The sequence below is a fragment of the Phyllobates terribilis genome, unplaced genomic scaffold (genome assembly GCF_046119375.1).
Source record: "Phyllobates terribilis strain yellow unplaced genomic scaffold, ASM4611937v1 Scaffold_11__3_contigs__length_659146591, whole genome shotgun sequence".
NCBI classification, from domain to species: Eukaryota; Metazoa; Chordata; class Amphibia; order Anura; family Dendrobatidae; genus Phyllobates; species Phyllobates terribilis.
Window position 1 is genome coordinate 323,991,909 of NW_027362771.1, and position 21,518 is coordinate 324,013,426.

Genomic DNA, 21,518 nt, shown 5'->3' on the forward strand with positions numbered 1-21,518 from the left:
CATTATACTGTGTGGAGGACCATGGCGAGTGTCTTATACTGTGTGGAGGACCATGGGGAGTGCATTATACTGTGTGGAGTGTGAAGATTTGTGTGGGGGCCATTATACTGTATGTAGGCCCATTATACTGTATGGAGAGCTGTGTGAGGGTCACAGTTGGGGGATTATACTGTGCTTGGGTCAGCATGCTTTGCCCTGGGAGTTGAGGTGGGGTAAAGTAGGGTCATTATACTTCTGCCATGGGGCCCCATGATTCCTAAGTATGCCCCTGCCCCTCAGCTTGTACTTACAGTAGATGCAGACAGTGACATCAGTGAAGGAAAGCAGGGCTGTTTGTTATTACATGTCTCACATAGAAAAAGCCAGGTCTGACATTCTCTGGAGACATATTCTCTTTTTCTTTAAATAACGTATCCTGCTTATGATTGGTCAATGTCATGCAAGAGTAAAAGTACATGACCCTAGAGAAGAATCTCTGCTAACGCCCTCTTGGTTGAAGGGGAAATTGGAATGTAAATTTATAAAAATAATATCTCAGCAACGGAGATAAGAAATTAAAAATTAAAAACTATATTTTACTCAGCTCTTCAGCCACTATTCCATGATGTGGCCAGTTTAACTTGCAAAAACTGGTGAATGGTCCTCTTTAAAGACTAATGAATGTAGAAAGCATTGGGTGTACTGTATTTTCTTATGGTAAACATATATTTCAGTTCTGCTTATATCCAATTATAATCATTATAACATTTAGTAAGTATTTACAAAATGCTATGTTAGTCTTCCTGATACAGCTGCTAAAAATTGATTGTCTAATGCTCTCTAATTGCAATAGCATTACATGTTTTACATTACACTTTCTTCCAATTAGCCATATGGCTTTGATTAATATGGATGGTAAATGTTATTAGAAGCTGGGATATATGGAATCCCGGAACAAGAGCCTATTATCTTACTTCCTTACCTTTTGCATGGCTGCACACAGAATACCATTGCCCTGGTGATGTGGAACTTCAACAGAACCCAGAAACTGCACATCAAACATCTGGACCCAAGGAGAATTGCCTTTAATCACTGTACAGAAATTATGAAATGTATTATTAATATGGTAAAAACATACTGTAGATAAAGGGCAGTAGGCAATTATAAAACATCTAAGCACCTACACTGTCATTGTTTTTGAAGATCAAGACAAAAATCTGGAAAGATGGAGATAGTGGCATTTTGAAACCTGATTTCTCATACATAGTGTGCCCTTTGTAATACTAAATCGCAGTCACGGCAGTTAAGCATGGCGCCCAACATGGGTCTCGTAGGAGCGTTCTGTGTGTTAGGTCCACAGTGAATTCCAGAGAAAATAGCGCATGTGGAAAAGCATCTTGTAGTCACTTCTCTATAAAGGGGTCAGGGTCGGTTCCGTAAACTCGTTTTGCAACTTTTCCCATAAAAGGCAACAGTGGAAAACTGTCACAAGTGGCAAAATAATGAAATGTGTAAGGTCGAAATGGCCCTTGTAAATGTGTCATAATGAGTCCAGATGTAGCAAATAAAATACTGGAATCCTAAAACTGCTCTTTTGGCCAGCATATAAAAATAGTTACACACTATCAACTATCTGATGTCTATTTATGTTAAGGAACATTCCTATCTCAGATATTTATCTCATATCCACATGGTGTGGGTCCTACCTTGTCAGGCAGGATAGCGTTTGAGGACCCTCCTTTTCCACAAAGCTGCAGTTCCAGAAACTATCTATTAGATATTTATGGAATATGAGATAAATGTATAAGATGGGAATCCCCCCTTTAAAACACAATATCATATGTATCTCTTCAAGACTGGAGGGCAGAGGCACAATGACTGAAAATCTTAAAAAAAAAAATAGACAGGATATTACAAAAATATTCAACCTCTGTAGAACCTTACCAACATTCTCCTTCACTGGACAAACAACTTCATGGGCATAAAATGAGGGGAAGATCCCTCTCTCTCCCGTCCTCATGTTATAACCACGACACCATGAACCATCCTCACATTCTACCAGTAATGGGTCATCAACATCTAGTTCAAGCTCATCTTCATGACGAGGAATAAACCTAAAAAACAGAGTCACAGATAGTAAAAAAGTAGAAATAATCACTGTCTTCCCAGCATAACTGGTGTGAGGCAGTGACCGGGATCGTATACGAGGGACGTTATATATCCCCCAGAATGTGTACAAACTCACCTGTTGCTGCAATGCAGGAACGAAGGTGAGCATTGACCTGGTTAGGCTATCTGGCTAAGGCAGATTAGTAAAACAAGGCAGGGCCTTCATTTCTTGGAGGAGGCTACAGGAAGGCAGAGGGGCGACCTCCTCCCTCCAACATGGGTTTTCCAGTGGCTCTTGCCACAGGTCCTTTAAAAACCCTGCACTAAGGATTAATGTTGTTCAGTGTTGGGACCTGTTAGGAGCATAGCAGGAAAACTTGGCTGGACTGTGTATAGTTGAACCCACGCCTGGGAAGGCTCTGCACCCGTCAAGCTCTAAGCGGCCCGGCGCGGCCATTGCCCACGGCAACCGTTGTGTATGGACTTCTGTTAACCCGGCTGTGAACCGGAGGACTTTCTGTTACCCGTGAGGTGCTGAAATAAAAGCTGTCTATGTTGGACTTGCTTGGGTCACTGCCTCAGTTACTGCACGGTGTGAACACCGCCGCCTTACACTGGATATACTGCTTACAGCCTGGGAACCAGCTACCTTTTTAATTATCATCAATTACTCACAGTTGTCTTGTACTCGTTATTATCTACCTTTCTTTCTTTTTTCTTTTAACGGTCTTCAGCTTGATCTTGAACCATGGCAACTTGATGGATGAAAGATCTCTAGGAAGATCAATCTTGTGCAAATCTAGATAGGTCCACCAGGGTCTTCTCTGCTGTTATCGTGATAGTATCAAGCCATCTGGTTGCTGGTCTTGCTCTTCGCCTTGTTCCTTCTAATCTTTCGACCATGATGTCCTTCTCCAGTGACTGCTCTCTTCATATCATATATCCAAAGTAGGCCAGTCATAGCTTAGTGATCCTTGCTTCAAGTGACATGTCTGGTTTGATTTGTTCCAAAATTGATTTATTTTGTTCTTGCCATCCATGGTATTGATAACATCCTTCTACAGCACCACATTTCGAAGGCGTCGATTCTTCTTCTGTCTTGTTTCTTTATTGTCCAGATTTTGCATTCAGAAGTAAATATTAGCACTAAATAGGCTCTGAACAAGCTCCTGTCAAAGTGACACACTTCTCTGTACATGCAAAAGTTTAGTCTTGGTGTTTCTAAGTAATGTAAATTACATTTTTTTTATCTAAATAGTCATCTATCAGTTTTGACCATTTGTTCTATGAGTTAAACCTTAGGCCATCAGTGATTTTGCTGGGCTTCGTACCCAATAATGATTTTTTTGCTGACCAAAAAAAGAATGCTCAATGAATGCTGATTTTGCCAGTGACAACACAGGACGCTTTGCTGACTATGCCATGTACAAGAAGGGACTTGATATTGACTATTTGCTACTAATGGTAGATATCCTGTGTACGGATGGGGTCTGTATGATACAGCTGCTATACTTTCTTGGTATTCTGGACAGTAATTTTTGGCAGTAATTTGTGATTGTTATTTTCACATTACTATATGATGCCATTTGACTAATTTGAAGAAGATATCCTACATCCAATTATGATTTTATGATTTCTTAGTGCCAAAATTGAAGAATAAACAAATTAATTTTGGGATTTATGATGGAAATGATGATGACAAGCAAGCAACTTTTTGCAGAAGGGCACTGATTTACTTTCAATAAAGTTTATTCACTTGTCAACATCATAACATTTATTGGTAACAAAATAATTTTGCAAACCAAAATAAACAGCTAACACTTAAGATTAGAAGGGTTAAAATAACATACTTTCAATCAGCCACAACATTTAAAACAACTGACTAATATATAGGTCTCCCTTCTTGCCAAAACAGCTTTGACTCATCCAAAAAATATCTTAATACACGTTCACACATTCAGTATTTGGTCAGGATTTTACATCAGTCTTTGTTTCAATATTTTTATTAGTATTAAAAATTTTTATATATGGGAAAGGGAATTTAAGGAGGAAGGGAGGGGAAGGGAAGGGAAGAAATAGATTGGAAGAGGGAAATAAGGGAGAACTCAAAGATGTGTACATGGTAATCCATGAATAATGACATAAAATAAAATATAAAATAATACAAGTTACAAATGTTTGTAAAATATAAAGATATCGTTGTCTAGAGAAGGGCTAGATCCGCATTGAAACTGAATATGAGAATATTTAATATGATAGAAATAATAATATAAAATTATTATTCCTAATAGTGCTTATATAAATCAAGGAAATTTATTGGTCCAACATGTCCATTTTTTTGATCATTTGTTTAAACGGTTGTTATTAATGGCGAATCTGTACGCATATGATTTATGAAGGGAAATTCTATCTAGGATGTCTGAGAATTTAGGAGGATCTGGTTGTTTACAATTAAATGCAATTGCATTTTTTACAACTAAAAAGATATGGATAAGAATTAGTCTTTCAGATGGCCTGATGTTCTTCATTTCCAATGAAAGAAGGGCCATTTGTGGAGTGATTATAGTAAGGTTATTGGTCAAATTTGGAAAAGGATCGCAAAACCTCCTTCCAGTTAGAGGCATGGGAAAAAGGCATAAATTTTTCATACGCTTCAAATATATCCATCAATTTATGCTGTTTTCCCATGCCTCTAACTGGAAGAAGGTTTTATGATCCTTTTCCAATCTGATCATGTATGGACATTTGATCAGCACATTGTCATTGTTAAACCAATTATAGATACTTTTGAGACTCAAAAAAATTCTATGGTTAATGTTACATATAAGGTTCGTAATTGCTTCCGATATTAGTAGGTTATTTGAGAGGAAGGTTGAAACATAGTCTTTTACATTAGTGTAGTGAAGAAAATCTGATGAGGATAATTTAAATCTGTGTTTTAACCACTTCGCGCCAGAGCCTGTTTTTGCCTTCGTGACCGGGCCAATTTTTTCAATTCTGACCACTGTCACTTTATGAAGTAATTACTCTGGAAAGCTTCAACGGATTCCCCTGATTCTGAGATTTTTTTTCGTGACATATTGTACTTCATGATAGTGGGAAAATTTCTTGGATATCACTTGTGTTTATTTGTGAAAAAAATCGGAAATTTGGCGAAAATTTTGAAAATTTTGCAATTTTCAAACTTTGAATTTTTATGCCCTTAAATCAGAGAGATATGTCACACAAAATAGTTAATAAATAACATTTCCCACATGTCTGCTTTACATCAGCACAATTTTGGAACCAAAATTTTTTTTTATTAGGAAGCTATAAGGGTTAAAAGTTGACCAGCGATTTCTCATTTTTCCAACAAAAACATTTTTTTAGGGACCACATCTTATTTGAAGTGACTTTGAGGGGCCTTTATGACAGAAAATACCCAAAAGTGACACCATTCTAAAAACTGCACCCCTCAAGGTGCTCAAAACCACATTCAAGAAGTTTATTAACCCTTCAGGTGTTTCACGGGAATTTTTGGAATGTGGAAGAAAACAATGAACATTTAACTTTTTTTCACAAAAATGTTACTTTAGACCCATTTTTTTTTATTTTCACAAGGGTAACAGGAAAAAATGGAATACACGCAATTTGTAGTGCAATTTCTCATGAGCGTGCTGATACCCCATATGTGAGGGAAAACCACTGTTTGGGCGCACTGCAGGGTTCGGAAGGGAAGGAGCGCCATTTGACTTTTTGAATGTAAAATTTGTTTAAAAAATTAGGAGACGCCATGTTGCGTTTGGAGAGCTCCTGATGTGCCTAAACAGTGGAAACCCCCCACAAGTGACACCATTTTGGAAACTAGACCCCTTAAGGAACTTATCTAGATGTGTGGTGAGCACCTTGCACCCCCAGGTGCTTCACAGAAGTTTATAATATTGAGCCGTAAAAATAAAATTTTCACATTTTTCCCACAAAAAATATTTTTCATCCCCTAATTTTGCATTATCATAAGGGTAATAGGAGAAATTGCATCATGAAATTTGTTGTGCAATTTCTCCTGAGTACGCCGATACCCCATATGTGGGGGAAAACCACTGCTTTGGTGTACGGCAGGGTTCGGAAGAGAAAGGAGCGCTATGTTGACTGGGATAGGTTGCAGACACCATGTCACATTTGAAGAGTCGCTGACATGCCGAAACAGCAGAAACCCCCTCAAGTGACCCCATTTTGTAAACTACACCTCTCAAGGAATTCATCTAGGGAAGTAGTGAGTATTTTTTAATTTTTAAATTTATACCATTGGGCAGTGAAGAAAACATAATTATATTTTTACCACAAAAAATGTTTTACCCTCAGATTTTACATTTTCACACACGGCAATGGGTAAAAATGGTGCCGAAATGTGTCACACAATTTCTTCTTAAAGTGGTAATACCCCATATGTGGCTGTATCGTACCGCTTAGCCATACGGCGAGATCTGGGGGAGACGGAGTGCTATTTGACAATTGGAGAACAAATTATTGTAGAATAGGCATTTGGATTTGGGAGCACAAAATTTTTTTTGTGAATTTCTTTTGGGGGGCAAGGGCCATTTCGCTTTTCCAGAGCCTTTCTGCTAACAGTAACTTGGAAGTCCCTTATATTTTTAACAGATGACGGACCTGAGTGGGGACTAGCTTTTTCTGAGGACTGAGTTGAAGCTTTTATTGGGAACACTTTACATAATATTTATCCGGCGCTCGAGGCTGAGCACTTACATCGGGGTTTCCATCTAAATTTCCAAGTGATGTAATTCAGATGAAACCCCTGCGGGATCCATTCACTGTAATGAGGCAGCAGCGTTACTCTGGACTCCGTCTGGCCTCTGTTTAGCGGTGTCCTTTTTTTCAGAAGTGCACAAAACTGTGGCCAACCGCACTTTTATGCACGCCTAAAAAAACTGACACCGTGGGATCACAGGCCAGACGGCATCCACAGTGTCTTATATCTGCCTCATTACAGGGAATCTTCCGTCATGGGTTCCGTCTGAATCACGTATTTCAGAGATTTACACGGAAGCTCTGGTGTAAGTGCTCAGCGCAGAGCGCAGGATAAATGTGAGCAGAGCCTTACTGCGATCTTTGGGAGACATAATAAACAAATCAGTAGCAGGTGAAGAATTGCTTTTATTTATTTTTCACGCCGTTCCTCGTGCAGTATAAGTGATGAGATTACTTTATTCTTCGGGTCAGTGCGATTACAGCGATACCAGATTTATATCGGGTTTTTATGACTGACAGCTGTCACACACTAAAAGACGCTTTTTTTGCAAAATCTAGTTTTTGCATCGCCATATTTTGAGAGCTATAATTTTTCCATATTTCGGCCGACAGAGTCATGTGACGGCTTGTTTTTTTGCGGGACGAGTTGACATTTTTATTGGTACCATTTTTGGGTACGTGACATTTTTTGATCGCTTTCTATTCCGTTTTTTGGGAGGTAAAATTAACAAAAAAACAACAATTCAGGAATTGTTTTTTGAGGTTTTTTTTATGCCATTCTGTGTGTGGTAAAAGTGATAAGGCAGCATTATTCTTCGGGTCAGTACATTTACAGCGATACTACACTTACTGTATATTTTTTTTATATTTTGGCGCTTTTACACAATAAAACAATTTTATAGAAAAAATATTTTTTTTGCATCGCTTTATTCTGAGAGCTATAACTTTTGTATTTTTCGCCTGATGGAGCTGTATGGCGGCTTCTTTTTTTGCGGAACAAGATGACGTTTTCAGCGGTACCATTTTTATTTCCATTTTGCTTTTTGATCGCATTTTTTTCCACTTTTTGTTTGGTGATATGATGAAAAAGCATAGTTTTTTGCTCCGTTTTTTAATTATTTTTATTACGGTGTGCACATAAGGAGTTAATTAGTGTGACAGTTTTATAGATCGGGTTGTTTCGGACGCGGCGATTCCAAATATGTGTACTTTTTTTGTTTTTGCATAAATATACGGATTTATTGGTTTAATATTTTATTTATTTATTTTTATTTATTTTGTGATTTTTTTAACAGTTTGAAAACATTTTTTTAGACTTTTTTTTTACATTTTTACTTAGTCCCTGTATGGGACATTAATTTTTATTTTTCTAATCACTGTTGTCCTGCAATGCAATAGACATGTATTGCATTGCATGAGAACTTTGCTGACAGTTTCACACTGTCTGTGTCTCCTGCTAGACTTCAGCTGCAGGCTGAGCCTAGCAGGACACCATATATGGCAGATCCGGAGGCGGTCATGTGACCTCCGGCTGCCATAACAACGGCAGGTCCTGGAAGACATCAGGGGGCCGTCGGAGAGGTAAGTGGACGACCCCCTCTCCTCTCACTATCTTCTAAATTCTGCGATCACTATAGATCGCGGCATATAGAAGATAGCAAAGGGTTAACATCATTGGGACCTGATCCAATCAGGTCCCGATGATGTCCCCTGTCAGAGCTGTCGCTCTGAACGGCAATCACAGCATTTGCAGGACCCTGGGGGTCCGGAGGGCTACAGGACCACCAACTGTTCATAAACGTCGGCGCTGCACAGAGCCCAGGCAGCGCCGACGTTTATGTACAGTGGGCGGTCTGGAAGCGGTTAAATCTTTAAATGGGATGAAATTTTTCCCTTAATGAATATCTTTAATCTTTTTTTATGCCTAGATCTGACCAGTGTGAGATGGTAGGCTTTTTATATAGAGAAACTATAAATGAAAGGAGGAAATTATTTATGTTGTTGAATTTATTAGTTTTTTTGCTTTTGGATAATTTCTTCCAAGCATAAATGGCTGCATTGAATATTGGATGTGATGGCTCATTGTAGTACTTTTTGAAAAGGTATTTGTAAAGTAGGTCACCCAAGGGAAGATTATTATTTAGCATAGTTTCTAAATCAATCCATGCAGGTGTGTTCTCTTGTTTCAACCAGTATATGCTCTGCTTTATAATGTTGGCGAGGTAGTAGGCGTTGATGTTAGGTAGGCCAAGGCCTCCCTTAGCTTTGTTTTTATATACACTGTGTGCAGAATTATTAGGCAAGTTGTATTTTAGAGGATTATTTTTATTATTGATCAACAACTATGTTCTCAATCAACCCAAAATACTCATAAATATCCAAGCTTAATATTTTTGGAAGTTGGAGTGGGTTTTTTTTAGATTTGGCTATCTTAGGAGGATATCTGTTTGTGCAGGTAACTATTACTGTGCATAATTATTAGGCAACTTAATAAAAACCAAATATAATCCCATCTCGCTTGTTTATTTTCACCAGGTAAACCAATATCAGTGCACAAAATTTAGAAATAAACATTTTTGACATGCAAAAACAAAACCCCAAAAAATTAGTGATCAATATTGCCACCTTTCTTTATGATGACACTCAACAGCCTTCCATCCATAGATTCTGTCAGTTGCTTGATCTGTTTTCGATCAACATTGCGTGCAGCAGCCACCACAGCCTCCCAGACACTGTTCCGAGAGGTGTACTGTTTTCCCTCCCAGTGGATCTCACATTTTATGATGGACCACAGGTTCTCTATGAGATTCAGATCAGGTGAACAAGGGGGGCATGTCATTATTTTTTCTTCTTTTAGACCTTTACTGGCCAGCCACGCTGTGAAGTAGTTGGATGCATGTGATGGAGCATTGTCCAGCATGAAAATCATGTTTTTCTTGAACGATACCGACTTCTTCCTTACCACTGCTTGAAGAAGTTGTCTTCCAGAAACTGGCAGTAGGTCTGGGAGTTGAGCTTCACTCCATCCTCAACCCGAAAAGGTCCCACAAGTTCATCTTTGATGGTACCAGCCCATACCAGTACCCCACCTCCACCTTGCTGGCGTCGGAGTGGAGCTCTCTGCCCTTTATTGATCAAGGCTCTGGCCCATCCATCTGGCCCATCAAGAGTCACTCTCATTTCATCAGTCCATAAAACCTTTGAAAAATCAGTCTTAAGATATTTCTTGACCCATTCTTGACGTTTTATTTTATGTTTCTTGTTCAAAGGTGGTCGTTTTTCAGCCTTCCTTACCTTGGCCATGTCCCTGAGTATCGCACACCTTGTGCTTTTTGATATTCCAGTAACGTTGCAGCTCTGAAATATGGCAAAACTGGTGGCGAATGGCATCTTGGCAGCTGCACGCTTGATTTTCCTCAATTCATGGACAGTTATTTTGCACTTTTTTTGGTCAACACGCTTCTTGCGACCCTGTTGGCTATTTGCCATGAAACGCTTGATTGTTCGGTGATCACGCTTCAAAAGTTTGGAAATTTCAAGACTGCTGCATCCCTCTGCAAGACATCTCACAATTTTGGACTTTTCAGAGCCCATCAAATCTCTCTTCTGACCCATTTTGCTAAAGGAAAGGAAGTTGCCTAATAATTAAGCACACCTTATATAGGGTGTTGATGTCATTAGTCAACACCCCTCCTCATTACAGAGATGCACATCACCAGATTTACTTAATTGGTAGTTGGCTCTCAAGCCTATGCAGCTTGGAGTAGGACAACATGTATAAAAAGTATATAAATTTTTATTGCACAATATTACATTTAATTACACAATAGTAATAAAAAGATGTAAAAAGTGGATGGGGAGGAGAGAGGACAGCTTATCCCCTTGGTTGCCGCGTGTGACGCGCGGCGCCTGCGTCGTCGCCGGGGGCGGGGCCTCGCCATACTAATGCCTCTGATTGGCATAACCACATATATAAGGTGTCTCCTTCCTGCACATTAGCCACGCCTCCTGACGAAGCCATTTCCGGGCGAAACGCGCGTCGAGGCTGCCAGGCATCCCCAGCACCTTACTTTATGCTGTCCTAAGATCTACCAACAATGACTCAAGGTAACGGAGACCATATAACTTTACTGATTTGACAACATGGATTTTATTAAAATTCTTAACTTATAATCCATCATAGTTATATATATATGTTCTATGTTGTATCTCTATTGGTAGACTTGATATCACCTGGCATGATCCTGTGTCAGGAACTTATACAATCACACTATTTATTTGACAGCTTAAACAACTTATACTCTTAATTAGGTATACATTGTAAGCTGCTTTCTCTTTGGGGATGTTAGTCTCTGAACGGGGTATTTCTGCTTTACCCTGTTTCCTTTAGCTGTCCTCTCTCCTCCCCATCCACTTTTTACATCTTTTTATTACTATTGTGTAATTAAATGTAATATTGTGCAATAAAAAAAAAAAAAAAAAAAAAAAAATTTATATACTTTTTGATTCAAACCCCTTTTGTGTCAGCCTGGGATTACTTATTGAATAATATTAGTAATCATTTATAGTACAGGGGTTTTTCCCTGTCTGTTTTGCTTTATTTATTTCCTTTTTTCCCTAGCTGAACTCTTTTGTTGGTGTTGTTAGTATTGTAGGGGTTACAGACCATATATTATTTGGTCTGTTGATAGGATTTCATGTATAAAAAGTATCAAAGTGATCAAAATACTCATTTGCCTAATAATTCTGCACGCGGTGTAGAGTATTAATGGAAATCCTTGATTTCTGAATACTTATTAAGTATGTGGATAAGAGGTAAGTTTCTAAAAATTTTAAGTATTTTAGGGAGCGTGATAGTTTTTACTGTTAGAGTTTTGCCCAACCACGAGAGATCTTGATCTCCAAAAAAGAGTATATCTTTAGTTATAGTACTAATTATGGATTCCAAATTTTTAGCTATTATGGAACTTATATTTTTAGATATAATTATTCCCAAATAGACAATTTCTTCTTCAGCCCACCCAAAATTATATCTCTCTTTAGTTTTAGTTATTAACTCAATGTTTAAGTTAAATCGCAGTGTTTTGGATTTATCATTATTGATTTTAAAGTACGAGATTTTTGCAAAGTTATCAAGTATGCTTGAGACTTCGTTGATAGAGTTTAATGGGTCTGTAAGAGTTAGCAGTATGTCATCAGCAAATAGGTTTATTTTAAACTGACGGGACCCGGAAGCGAATCCTTTAATATTTTGGTTTTCTCTTACCCTTTGGGCAAAAGGATCCACTGCTATTGCAAAAAGGAGTGGGGATAAAGGGCAACCCTGCCTTGTCCCGTTAGAAATGGCAATAAGGTTTGATAAGTGGTTATTTGCGTAGATTTTGGCTGTGGGATTAGAATAGAGTGCCATAACGTGTGAGAGGAATTTTTCGTTAAATCCGAACTTTATAAGGGTAAATTTTAAATAATCCCAGTTCAGCCTGTCAAAGGCTTTTTCAGCGTCTAATGCTAGAAAAATTGAGGGGAGCTTAGATGAATTAATCATCTTAATGATATTGATTAGCCTTCTAGTTCTTTACATTAGTATTTGTAAGGCTGAGTTCACACGATGCGTTTTTAATACGTTTCCGCGGCGTTTTTGCAGTTGCGGAAACGCATTAAAAACGCATGGTAGAAGGGCAGCAATGTTCCTCAATTGAAATCCGCATGTGCTGTGCCCATGATGCGGATTTTTCCGCAGCGTAAACGCTGCGCTCAAAAATCCGCAGCATGTCAATTAATTTTGCGTAAACGCGGCGTTTTTGCCGCCATTGACTTGCATTACAACGCGCCAATTCCGCAAGACTGCATTTGTACTTGCGCTATTGGCGCGTTCTAATGTGCGGATGGTACCCGGGTGTGGAGGAGAGGAGACTCTCCTCCGGACCCAGGTACCATTTAAAAAGCTGTAAAACAAGAATAAAATAAAAAATAAATGTATATTTACCTTCTGTCGGCCTGCGCACCGCTCCTGCTTGGTTCCTGGCACTTTGCAGTGAGTTGAAGGACCTGCGCTGAGGTCAGAGTCATGTGACGGTCTTTCAATTCAAAGTTGCCGGCGAGGGAGAACGGAGTGAGCAGGACACCGGGGGCCATCAGAGGATAAAGTATACATTATTTTTTATTTTTACCACTCTCTCGGGTCACACTATATACAGTTATATGAAAAAGTTTGGGCACCCCTATTAATCTTAAGCTTATTGTTTTATAAAAATTGGTGTTTTTGCAACAGCTATTTCAGTTTGATATATGTAATAACTGTTGGACACAGTAATGTTTCTGCCTTGAAATGAGGTTTATTGTACTAACAGAAAATGTGCAATCTGCATTCAAACAAAATTTGACAGGTGCATAAGTATGGGCACCCTTATCATTTTCTTGTTTTAAATACTCCTACCTACTTTTTACTGACTTACTAAAGCCCTTTTTTTGGTTTTGTAACCTCATTGAGCTTTGAACTTCATAGCCAGGTGTATGCAATCATGAGAAAAGCTACTTAAAGTGGCTACTTACAAGTTGTTCTCCTGTTTGAATCTCCTCTGAAGAGTGGCATCATGGGCTCCTCAAAACAACTGTCAAATGATCTGAAAACAAAGATTATTCAACATAGTTGTTCAGGGGAAGGATACAAAAAGCGGTCTCAGAGATTTAACCTGTCAGTTTCCACTGTGAGGAACATAGTAAGGAAATGGAAGAACACAGGGACAGTTCTTGTTAAGCCAGAAGTGGCATGCCAAGAAAAACATCAGAAAGGCAGAAAAGAAGAATGGTGAGATCAGTCAAGGACAATCCTCAGACCACCTCCAGAGAGCTGCAGCATCAACTTGCTGCAGATGGTGTCACTGTGCATCGGTCAACTATACAACGCACTTTGCACAAGGAGAAACTGTATGGGAGAGTGATGCGAAAGAAGCCGTTTCTGCAAGCACGCCACAAACAGAGTCGGCTGAGGTATGCAAAAGCACATTTGGAGAAGCCAATTTATTTTTGGAAGAAGGTCCTGTGGACTGATGAAACCAAGATTGAGTTGTTTGGTCATACAAAAAGGCATTATGCATGGCGGCAAAAAAGCACAGCATTCCAAGAAAAACACTTGCTACCCACAGTAAAATTTGGTGGAGGTTCCATCATGCTTTGGGGCTGTGCGGCCAATGCCGGCACCGGGAATCTTGTTAAAGTTGAGGGACGCATGGATTCCACTCAGTATCAGCAGATTCTTGACAATAATGTTCAAGAATCAGTGATAAAGTTGAAGTTACGCAGGGGATGGATCTTTCAGCAAGACAATGATCCAAAACACTGCTCCAAATCTACTCAGGCATTCATGCAGAGGAACAATTACAATGTTCTGGAATGGCCATCCCAGTCCCCAGACCTGAATATCATTGAACATCTGTGGGATCATTTGAAGAGGGCTGTCCATGCTCGGCGACCATCAAACTTTATTGAACTGGAATTGTTTTGTAAAGAGGAATGGTCAAAAATACCTTCATCCAGGATCCAGGAACTCATTAAAAGCTACAGGAAGCGACAAGAGGCTGTTATTTTTGCAAAAGGAGGATCTACTAAATATTAATAATGTCACTTTTCTGGTGAGGTGCCCATACTTATGCACCTGTCAAATTTTGTTTGAATGCAAATTGCACATTTTCTGTTAGTACAAAAAACCTCATTTCAAGGCAGAAACATTACTGTGTCCAACAGTTATTACATATATCAAACTGAAATAGCTGTTGCAAAAACACCAATTTTAAGAAAACATTAAGCTTAAGATTAATAGGGGTGCCCAAACTTTTTCATATAACTGTAAATCCATGCCGGTTGCATGGATTTATATAGTGTGACCTAGTTGTCAAGCACTTTCCAGGTGATGCTAAAATCGCCTGGAAAGCGCTTGTCAATCCGCATGCGGAAATGCATGTGGAAACGCATGTGAATCCGCAGGAAAAACGCATGCACAATCTGCATGCGTTTTTTCTGCCAGGGAGATGCAGAAATGATGCAGAAATTTTCTGCTTCATTTCTGCATCGTGTGCACATACCCTTAGCCAAAATCAGGAGTGGAAAAATCAGAGGAAATGTATAAAAGAAACACGTCATCACTTCTGCATTTTTCACTTACTCCTGAATTTGGCTTCCAAATACTGATGTAAAATACTGAACATGTGCACGTGGCCTTAGTCTGGAGTTACACGACGACATCTGTTGTGTAAGAGCCAATCGCTGCGATTTCAGTGTCATGCAACAGCCTAAAATTGTCCTGCGGTATTGGCCACCAAAATATTAGCAGCAATTCTGTAAGTTGTGGGGTCGGAACTCCACAAATTGCATTTGTTTTCAGCACACCCCACAAACACTTGATTGGACTGAACCACTTGTGGCATCTGCTTACTATTGTAAACTGGGAATACCCCAGAAGAACCTTGGTGAAATCGCTCAGATCATTACACTTGCCCCTTTTTCCTATTTGCAACATACCGTATTTTTCGCTTTATAAGACGCACTCCCCCCCCCCCCCCCCCCAAGATTTGGGGGGGAAATAGGAGTGCGTCTTATAATGTTAATATACCTTACCGACTGCGGTAGAGCGGGGTCCCAGGGTCGCGGCTGGCGGAGGAGGCAGGAGTGGGGCGATGCTGCGGGCCCCACGCTGGAAGGAGGGGGTGTTTGGATGTGTGATGCTGCGGGTGTTCGTCGGTGCTGGAGCTTTTTGAGAAAGCCCAGAGCCCCCGCACTTACATGGTATACAATGCGGTGGACTCCAGGAAAATGGCCGCCGTGGGTGGCGCATGCACAGATTGACATCTCGGCACAGAGATCTTGTCTCCAGAGATCTCGGTGCCGAGATCTCAATCTGCGCTTGTGCTGCCATTTTCCCAAAGTCCACCACATTATATACCATGTAAGTGTGGGGGCTCTGGGCTTTCACAAAATGTCGGCGGAGCCCCTACAACATCCCCTCGCATCTCCGAACACCGGCTCAATCCAGCCTGAGGCCCACAGCATCGCCCCACTCCTGCCATGCCCAGCTTCCTGCAGCAGCAACCCTGGGACCCTGCTTCACGGCACCCCCAGTAAGCAGTAAGACGCACTGACTATAAGACGCACCACAATTTTATTAAAAACATTTTTTTCCCATTTTTCTTCCCAAAATTTGGGGTGCGTCTTATAATCCGTAAAATACGATATGTACTTCAAGAACTGAGTGTTCACTTGCAGTCCAATATATCTTACTCTTTGACAATTGCCATTCTAAGTAATCAATGTTATTCACCTCACCTAAAGGTGGTATTAATATTTGCTGTATATTCCAGGTAAATTTAAACTTTCTTTTTAAAAAGTTATGTTCAAAGTCTTCTGACAATTAATAGTTAATAAAATAGATTTATGAATTTATAATAAATTGAGAAATTTTACAGGATAAATTGTAAGGAGAAATGATGCTTGAGTTGGGTGCTTTGGAAGAGTTTATAATGCAGGCAGTCCACTAACAAAGTTAAGAACATACTTAATTTCCCTTCTATGTAGCTTCTTTATTCAACATGTTTTTTGATTATGTATTACGTCTGTTTAAAAACTGATAGAAAATTTCAATAAAAATACTTTATTTAAAAAAAAAAAAAAGTACTATGGAGTAAAATTCTCATACCTGAAAACAGCTCTGTGTGTCTGTTCTCGCTCTTCTCCATTGAGTACACAAGAAAATAACCCAAATGACTCGGTGCCTGTGAGAAGACCAATTAACCACATATTCAACAAATCTTACAAGACACAATAAATAAAACACTGTACATACATCAGAAAATATCCTTAGGATAGGGATAGGTCATCAATATCAGATCAGTGCGGGTGCGACACCCGGCATTCCTGACAATCAGCAGTTCCTGACGCTGGTGACAGCATATGATCAGTTGTAGAGACGCACAGCTCCGTCAAATGAATCGTGGCCATGGACAGGTACTGTACATCTGCCCCTATTCGAATCAATAGGGGGCGGATGTGCAGTACTCGGGAGCAGCCACTATGCATTTGACAGAGCTGTGTAGTTCTGCTCCGTAACTGAGCACATCCAGATGACACCGGACACAGCTGATCGGAAGGGCTGCCAGGTGTTGCACCCACAACGATTAGATATTGATGAGCTATCCTAAGGCCATCAATATAAAAGTACTGGACAACCCCTTTAACTAAAACCGACACGTCAAGAGTAATGACAATACTAATTACAAACTAATGATTCATCACACATACTTATCATAAATCATCAACTTACTTGATGATCGTGATGTGCTGTTAACAAAAACATTGAGAAACTTCTTGGAGAAAGGCATGTTAGGCTCTGGTGAGGAGTCTTCAGATGAAGATTCATTTTCATGGACTTCCACATCATCTCCAAATTCATCTTCTTCCAAGTCACATGCATCACATGCTCTAAGAAGATCACTGCCATCACTCAGTATAGATGTACATCTCTGGAGACTAACCAGCTCAAGCTGGGTGTGCTCGTCTACCACCAAAGTGTATTTCATTGAATCATAGGCCAAGGAGTCATCCAGGATTCTTGATTCAGCTGTAGGCCGCTCCATAAAAGTTTCTTCTCCAACACAATTATGGTAAGGTGAACTCTTTAGACTTCTGTAATATGGAATATCTTCATCTTCCTCACCCGTAAAATCTAGGTTAAAGCCATGATTTGTTTTGGCTGTTGAAATGTCCATTGTGGGTTGATTTTGGTCCAGCTCTTGACAAAGATCATCATCCTCTAGAATGCCAGAATCTAAGTCACGGTCAATATCCCAACCATCTCTTCGTTCCTGAAGAATTTGTTCTGTGCCAGGCCAAGGTTTCTGTTCAGTTATATGCCCTGGAGACTGTGGACGACACTTTGTTGTATGTGATAATCCCTCCAGTTGTACAGGAAGTCCCTCAAAAATTGGAGTTACAGTGTCACATGAGTCATGCAGAACATACAAACCAGGACCATTTTCCTCTCTATCAAGATGACTAAGAGAATGTTGTAGTGTCTCCATATCTACCAACTCTATACTCTGTTCTGCTGTTTCTAGCTCTTCCGAGGACTCCTTGGAACTTGCAAGCTCAGCCTCAATGTCTGCATCAACTGTCTCAGGATCTAACTCAGAGGCAGGAGAAAGAGTATCACATGATGGACTTGTCTGCCTTTGAAAACACTCATCTGGACATGAAATGGGATATGATCCTTCCGAAATCATCTTATTTACCAGGTTGCTGAGCAGCCAAGGGGAGTCAGAATCCTCACTTAGGTCGGCTTCTGATTCAGAGTCTGAGTCATATTCACTATTAGCATCTGTTTCTGGCATAAGCTTAGGCCCAACAGGTAAGTAAAATGAGCGTCTTATACTTTCCAGACTCCGTTTGTTCTGATCTGTTTTCTCCTGACACAGACCTTCTTCATTCCATGTACTATACTTCTCTTCTGGTTCTATCATCAATGGCCCACTCTCTTCTTCCTTGTCAAGTAAGATAGAGTCTTTGATTCCTTGACGGCCTCCATCACCCACATGATCTGGTTCTGGATCAGAGGTTGGAGAACTTGCCTCTTCAATAGAGTTGGTAAGGTGAGAAGACCTTCCACTGCTTGACTCACTGGTTAAGTCCAGTTCGGTTTCTGATATTGAGGAAATCATATTACCAACAAGTCTACCTCCCTCACAAGCAAATGCTGCTTCTATTTCACCTTCTATGTCTGAATCCGAGCCTGGGGAGCTCAGGTCCTGACTACAATGTCCTGTTAGCAGGAATCGACCTCGACTAGTCAAATCAGCCTCAATGCCAGGATCAGAAGATGGAGACGTTGTTTCATTAGAAGAATTTGATGGACGTCCTCTTGTGTTTCCTCTCTGCTCAGGGCTCAGATCTTCCAGATCTTCTTGAGGTGGTGCAGATACTCTCAACTCTAAATCTGATGACCAGGGCCCTCCTTGGCTAGATACATGATATCTGTCTGGAACAATCCTTGAAACCTCAGTGACTTCTTCAATATTCAACTCTGTCTCAGCATTTTCATGGTCATCTTCTTTTTGAGTTACCAGATCTGCATGGGTAATCTGGGTATGGGATGCCAGTTCTGTAGATTGAAAATGTGGGTCATTAGTTTATTATATATGGAAAATCAATAATTACATATGGGTAATTTAAACCCAAAATAGGCATGCAACAAGCATATTGCACCTTGAGAAAAAGACAGTGATATCAAAACATGAGGTGAAGGGAGCAAATCAATGAATTTCATTCTACAACAAATGATTTTAACATGAAAAAAAGAAACACTCTCAACCATGAGGACGATATAAAACTAATACAAATGAAGAAATCCAGGAAAGTACTTATAGACAGCCATGCAAAGAATGAGTCTAACTCTCTCACCAGTCTCATTCCTCTCAGGATCTGCCCAGCTGTCACTCTGAGAAATGAATCCACCGTTGTTGTTAAGTGTGTCCTGAGATTCAGAGAATAGAATATCTCAAAATAATCCAATGTAATTGGTGGCACCCAACATATGGCAAAATAATCCAAAAAAAGACATTTTTATAAACACCCTGAAGAATTGAGTTGTGATCTTTTGTTAATTATTAATGCTAGAACTTTATAAATAAATTGACAGGTGGATGTGTCCATTTTCCTTATCAAAGGGGTATGGCTAGCTTTAAAGTGCTGAGGTGTACAGTCAGCACTTAATGGACAGGGTGTAGAGACACACCACCAACCGGTAACACCTAGTTGTCAATTTATTTATACACTTGTAGAAGGAATAGCAGAGGAGTAGCCCAATGCAAAGTTTAAAGTTCACATTTGATATTACCATGAATCAATTTAGAAGAAAGCTCAAGAGATGGGGTTACAAACTGAAAACAAGCTCACTGAGGATACACTGTTAACTCATTCTGCAGCCAGATAAAAACAGTGATACTTAAAGCACACCTGTCAGCAGGATTGTGCTTAGTAAACTACATACATACACTGTCAGGTGGGCGCCATTACACTGAGTAAAATACCTTTGATGATGAAATCTGTCCAGTGGCTCTTCTGTAATCTTTATTTTCATTTCTTCCATAATGATATGCTCGCGCTCTCGTGCTCTCATTATGTATTCATGTATTTCTATCTGTGCCTTGTGACAGGTCACTGTGCTTTAAGTGACCTGCCTACTGTTTCAAATATTGTCTGTGTAATTTCTGTTCAAAACTGAAAATTTACATCCCACAATATGGCCACCGCATGCGCAGTAGCGTCTATCGCTTGCCGATGCTACCGCACACGTGCGGACACCTTTTTGCTAGAGGAAAAAGAAATTTGCCTGCAGCAATATGGCCCCCGCAGCCCGTGCTTACACAGTAGTATTTATCGATCACCGCGAGATGCTACTGCGCATGCGCGGCGCCATATTGCTGCACACAAATTCTTCTTCCTGCGCCAAAATGGTGCCCGCGCGTGCGCAGTGGTATCTCTCAGCAACTAAAAGACGCTACTGCGCATGCGCGAGCCGTGGCGGGCATATTGGGGGATGTAAATTTTCAGTTTTGAACAGAAATTACACAGGCAATATTTAAAACAGTAGGCAGGTCACTAAAAGCACAGTGACCTGTCAGAAGGCACAGATAGGAATACAAAATGAGAGTACCAGAGCACATGCATATCATTATGGCAGAAATGAAAATAAAGATTACACAAGAACCACAGGACGGATTTCATCAACAAAGGTATATTTTACTCAGTGCAACAGCGCCCACCTCACACTGTATGTAGTTTACTAAGCACAATCTTGCTGACAGGTGCGCTTTAAAGGCTGTAGAAGCCAAAAGGCTCAACGGAGTTTTAATTAAACTCTGTATCTGAAGTGTTGTAAAGTGAAAAAAATGCATGCATATATATTAGTTCCCCCAAGGTGTTAATTCCCTTCAATTATCAAAAAAAAAAAATACAAGGCAATGCAAGAAAATATAGTGATTACAAGAGGATGATGAAGGAACTGAACAAGCACATTAGTGGCATACCTCCATTAAATGTTCCTTATACAAATTCTAAGAATAAAAAACTACATGAAGTAGAATCCAGATGGATGCAGAAAAATAAGCAAAAGGTCAACAAAAGAAAATCTGAAAGATCAATGAAGATAACGAACCAGACTTTATCACCACATAACAAGCCTCATTGATATTTCTAACAATTTAATACTTTTACCAGCACTATTAATTGTGGTATAATTCTTGAACACTTTTGTTATTTATTACTTGTCCCAGCATTTACATCCTGTGTGTAAAACCTACAGAACTAGGCATAGCTTCATTTTTGGGATGAGACACTTTGACTATGCCATCTGTTAATGGAGGCAATCAAATATCTAGATAATTTATAGGTCCACCCCTTTATGGTTATACATTTCTTTCAAGATGTATTCCTTTATATAAATGTTATATGCTATCTCCTATCTATGGGATAACTTACTGACTGGGGGTCGCAGTAGTCAAACCCCACCAGTGATCCAGAGAACGAGGCTCTAGATCCCAGCATCCGAGCACTGCAAAGATCTGTCTTCAATGAAGCAGAGGTGTGCATACTCCACCTCAGCTTCACTCAATATATATGGGACTACATTAAATAGCCAA

At 39.8% G+C, this 21,518-nt stretch overlaps 1 protein-coding gene across 1 annotated transcript in view; it reads right to left on the reverse strand.

Moving 5' to 3' along the window:
* MAPK8IP2 (mitogen-activated protein kinase 8 interacting protein 2) overlaps window positions 1-21,518 on the reverse strand; it is a 113,222-nt gene that overhangs the window by 20,708 nt on the left and 70,996 nt on the right. The window contains exons 4-8 of the mRNA XM_073652626.1: window positions 19,279-19,351; window positions 17,147-18,979; window positions 16,523-16,598; window positions 1,924-2,093; window positions 962-1,071 (exon numbers count right to left, since the gene is read on the reverse strand). Of these exons, the coding sequence (XP_073508727.1) occupies window positions 962-1,071; window positions 1,924-2,093; window positions 16,523-16,598; window positions 17,147-18,979; window positions 19,279-19,351 (2,262 nt within the window). The remainder of the gene's footprint in view (window positions 1-961; window positions 1,072-1,923; window positions 2,094-16,522; window positions 16,599-17,146; window positions 18,980-19,278; window positions 19,352-21,518) is intronic.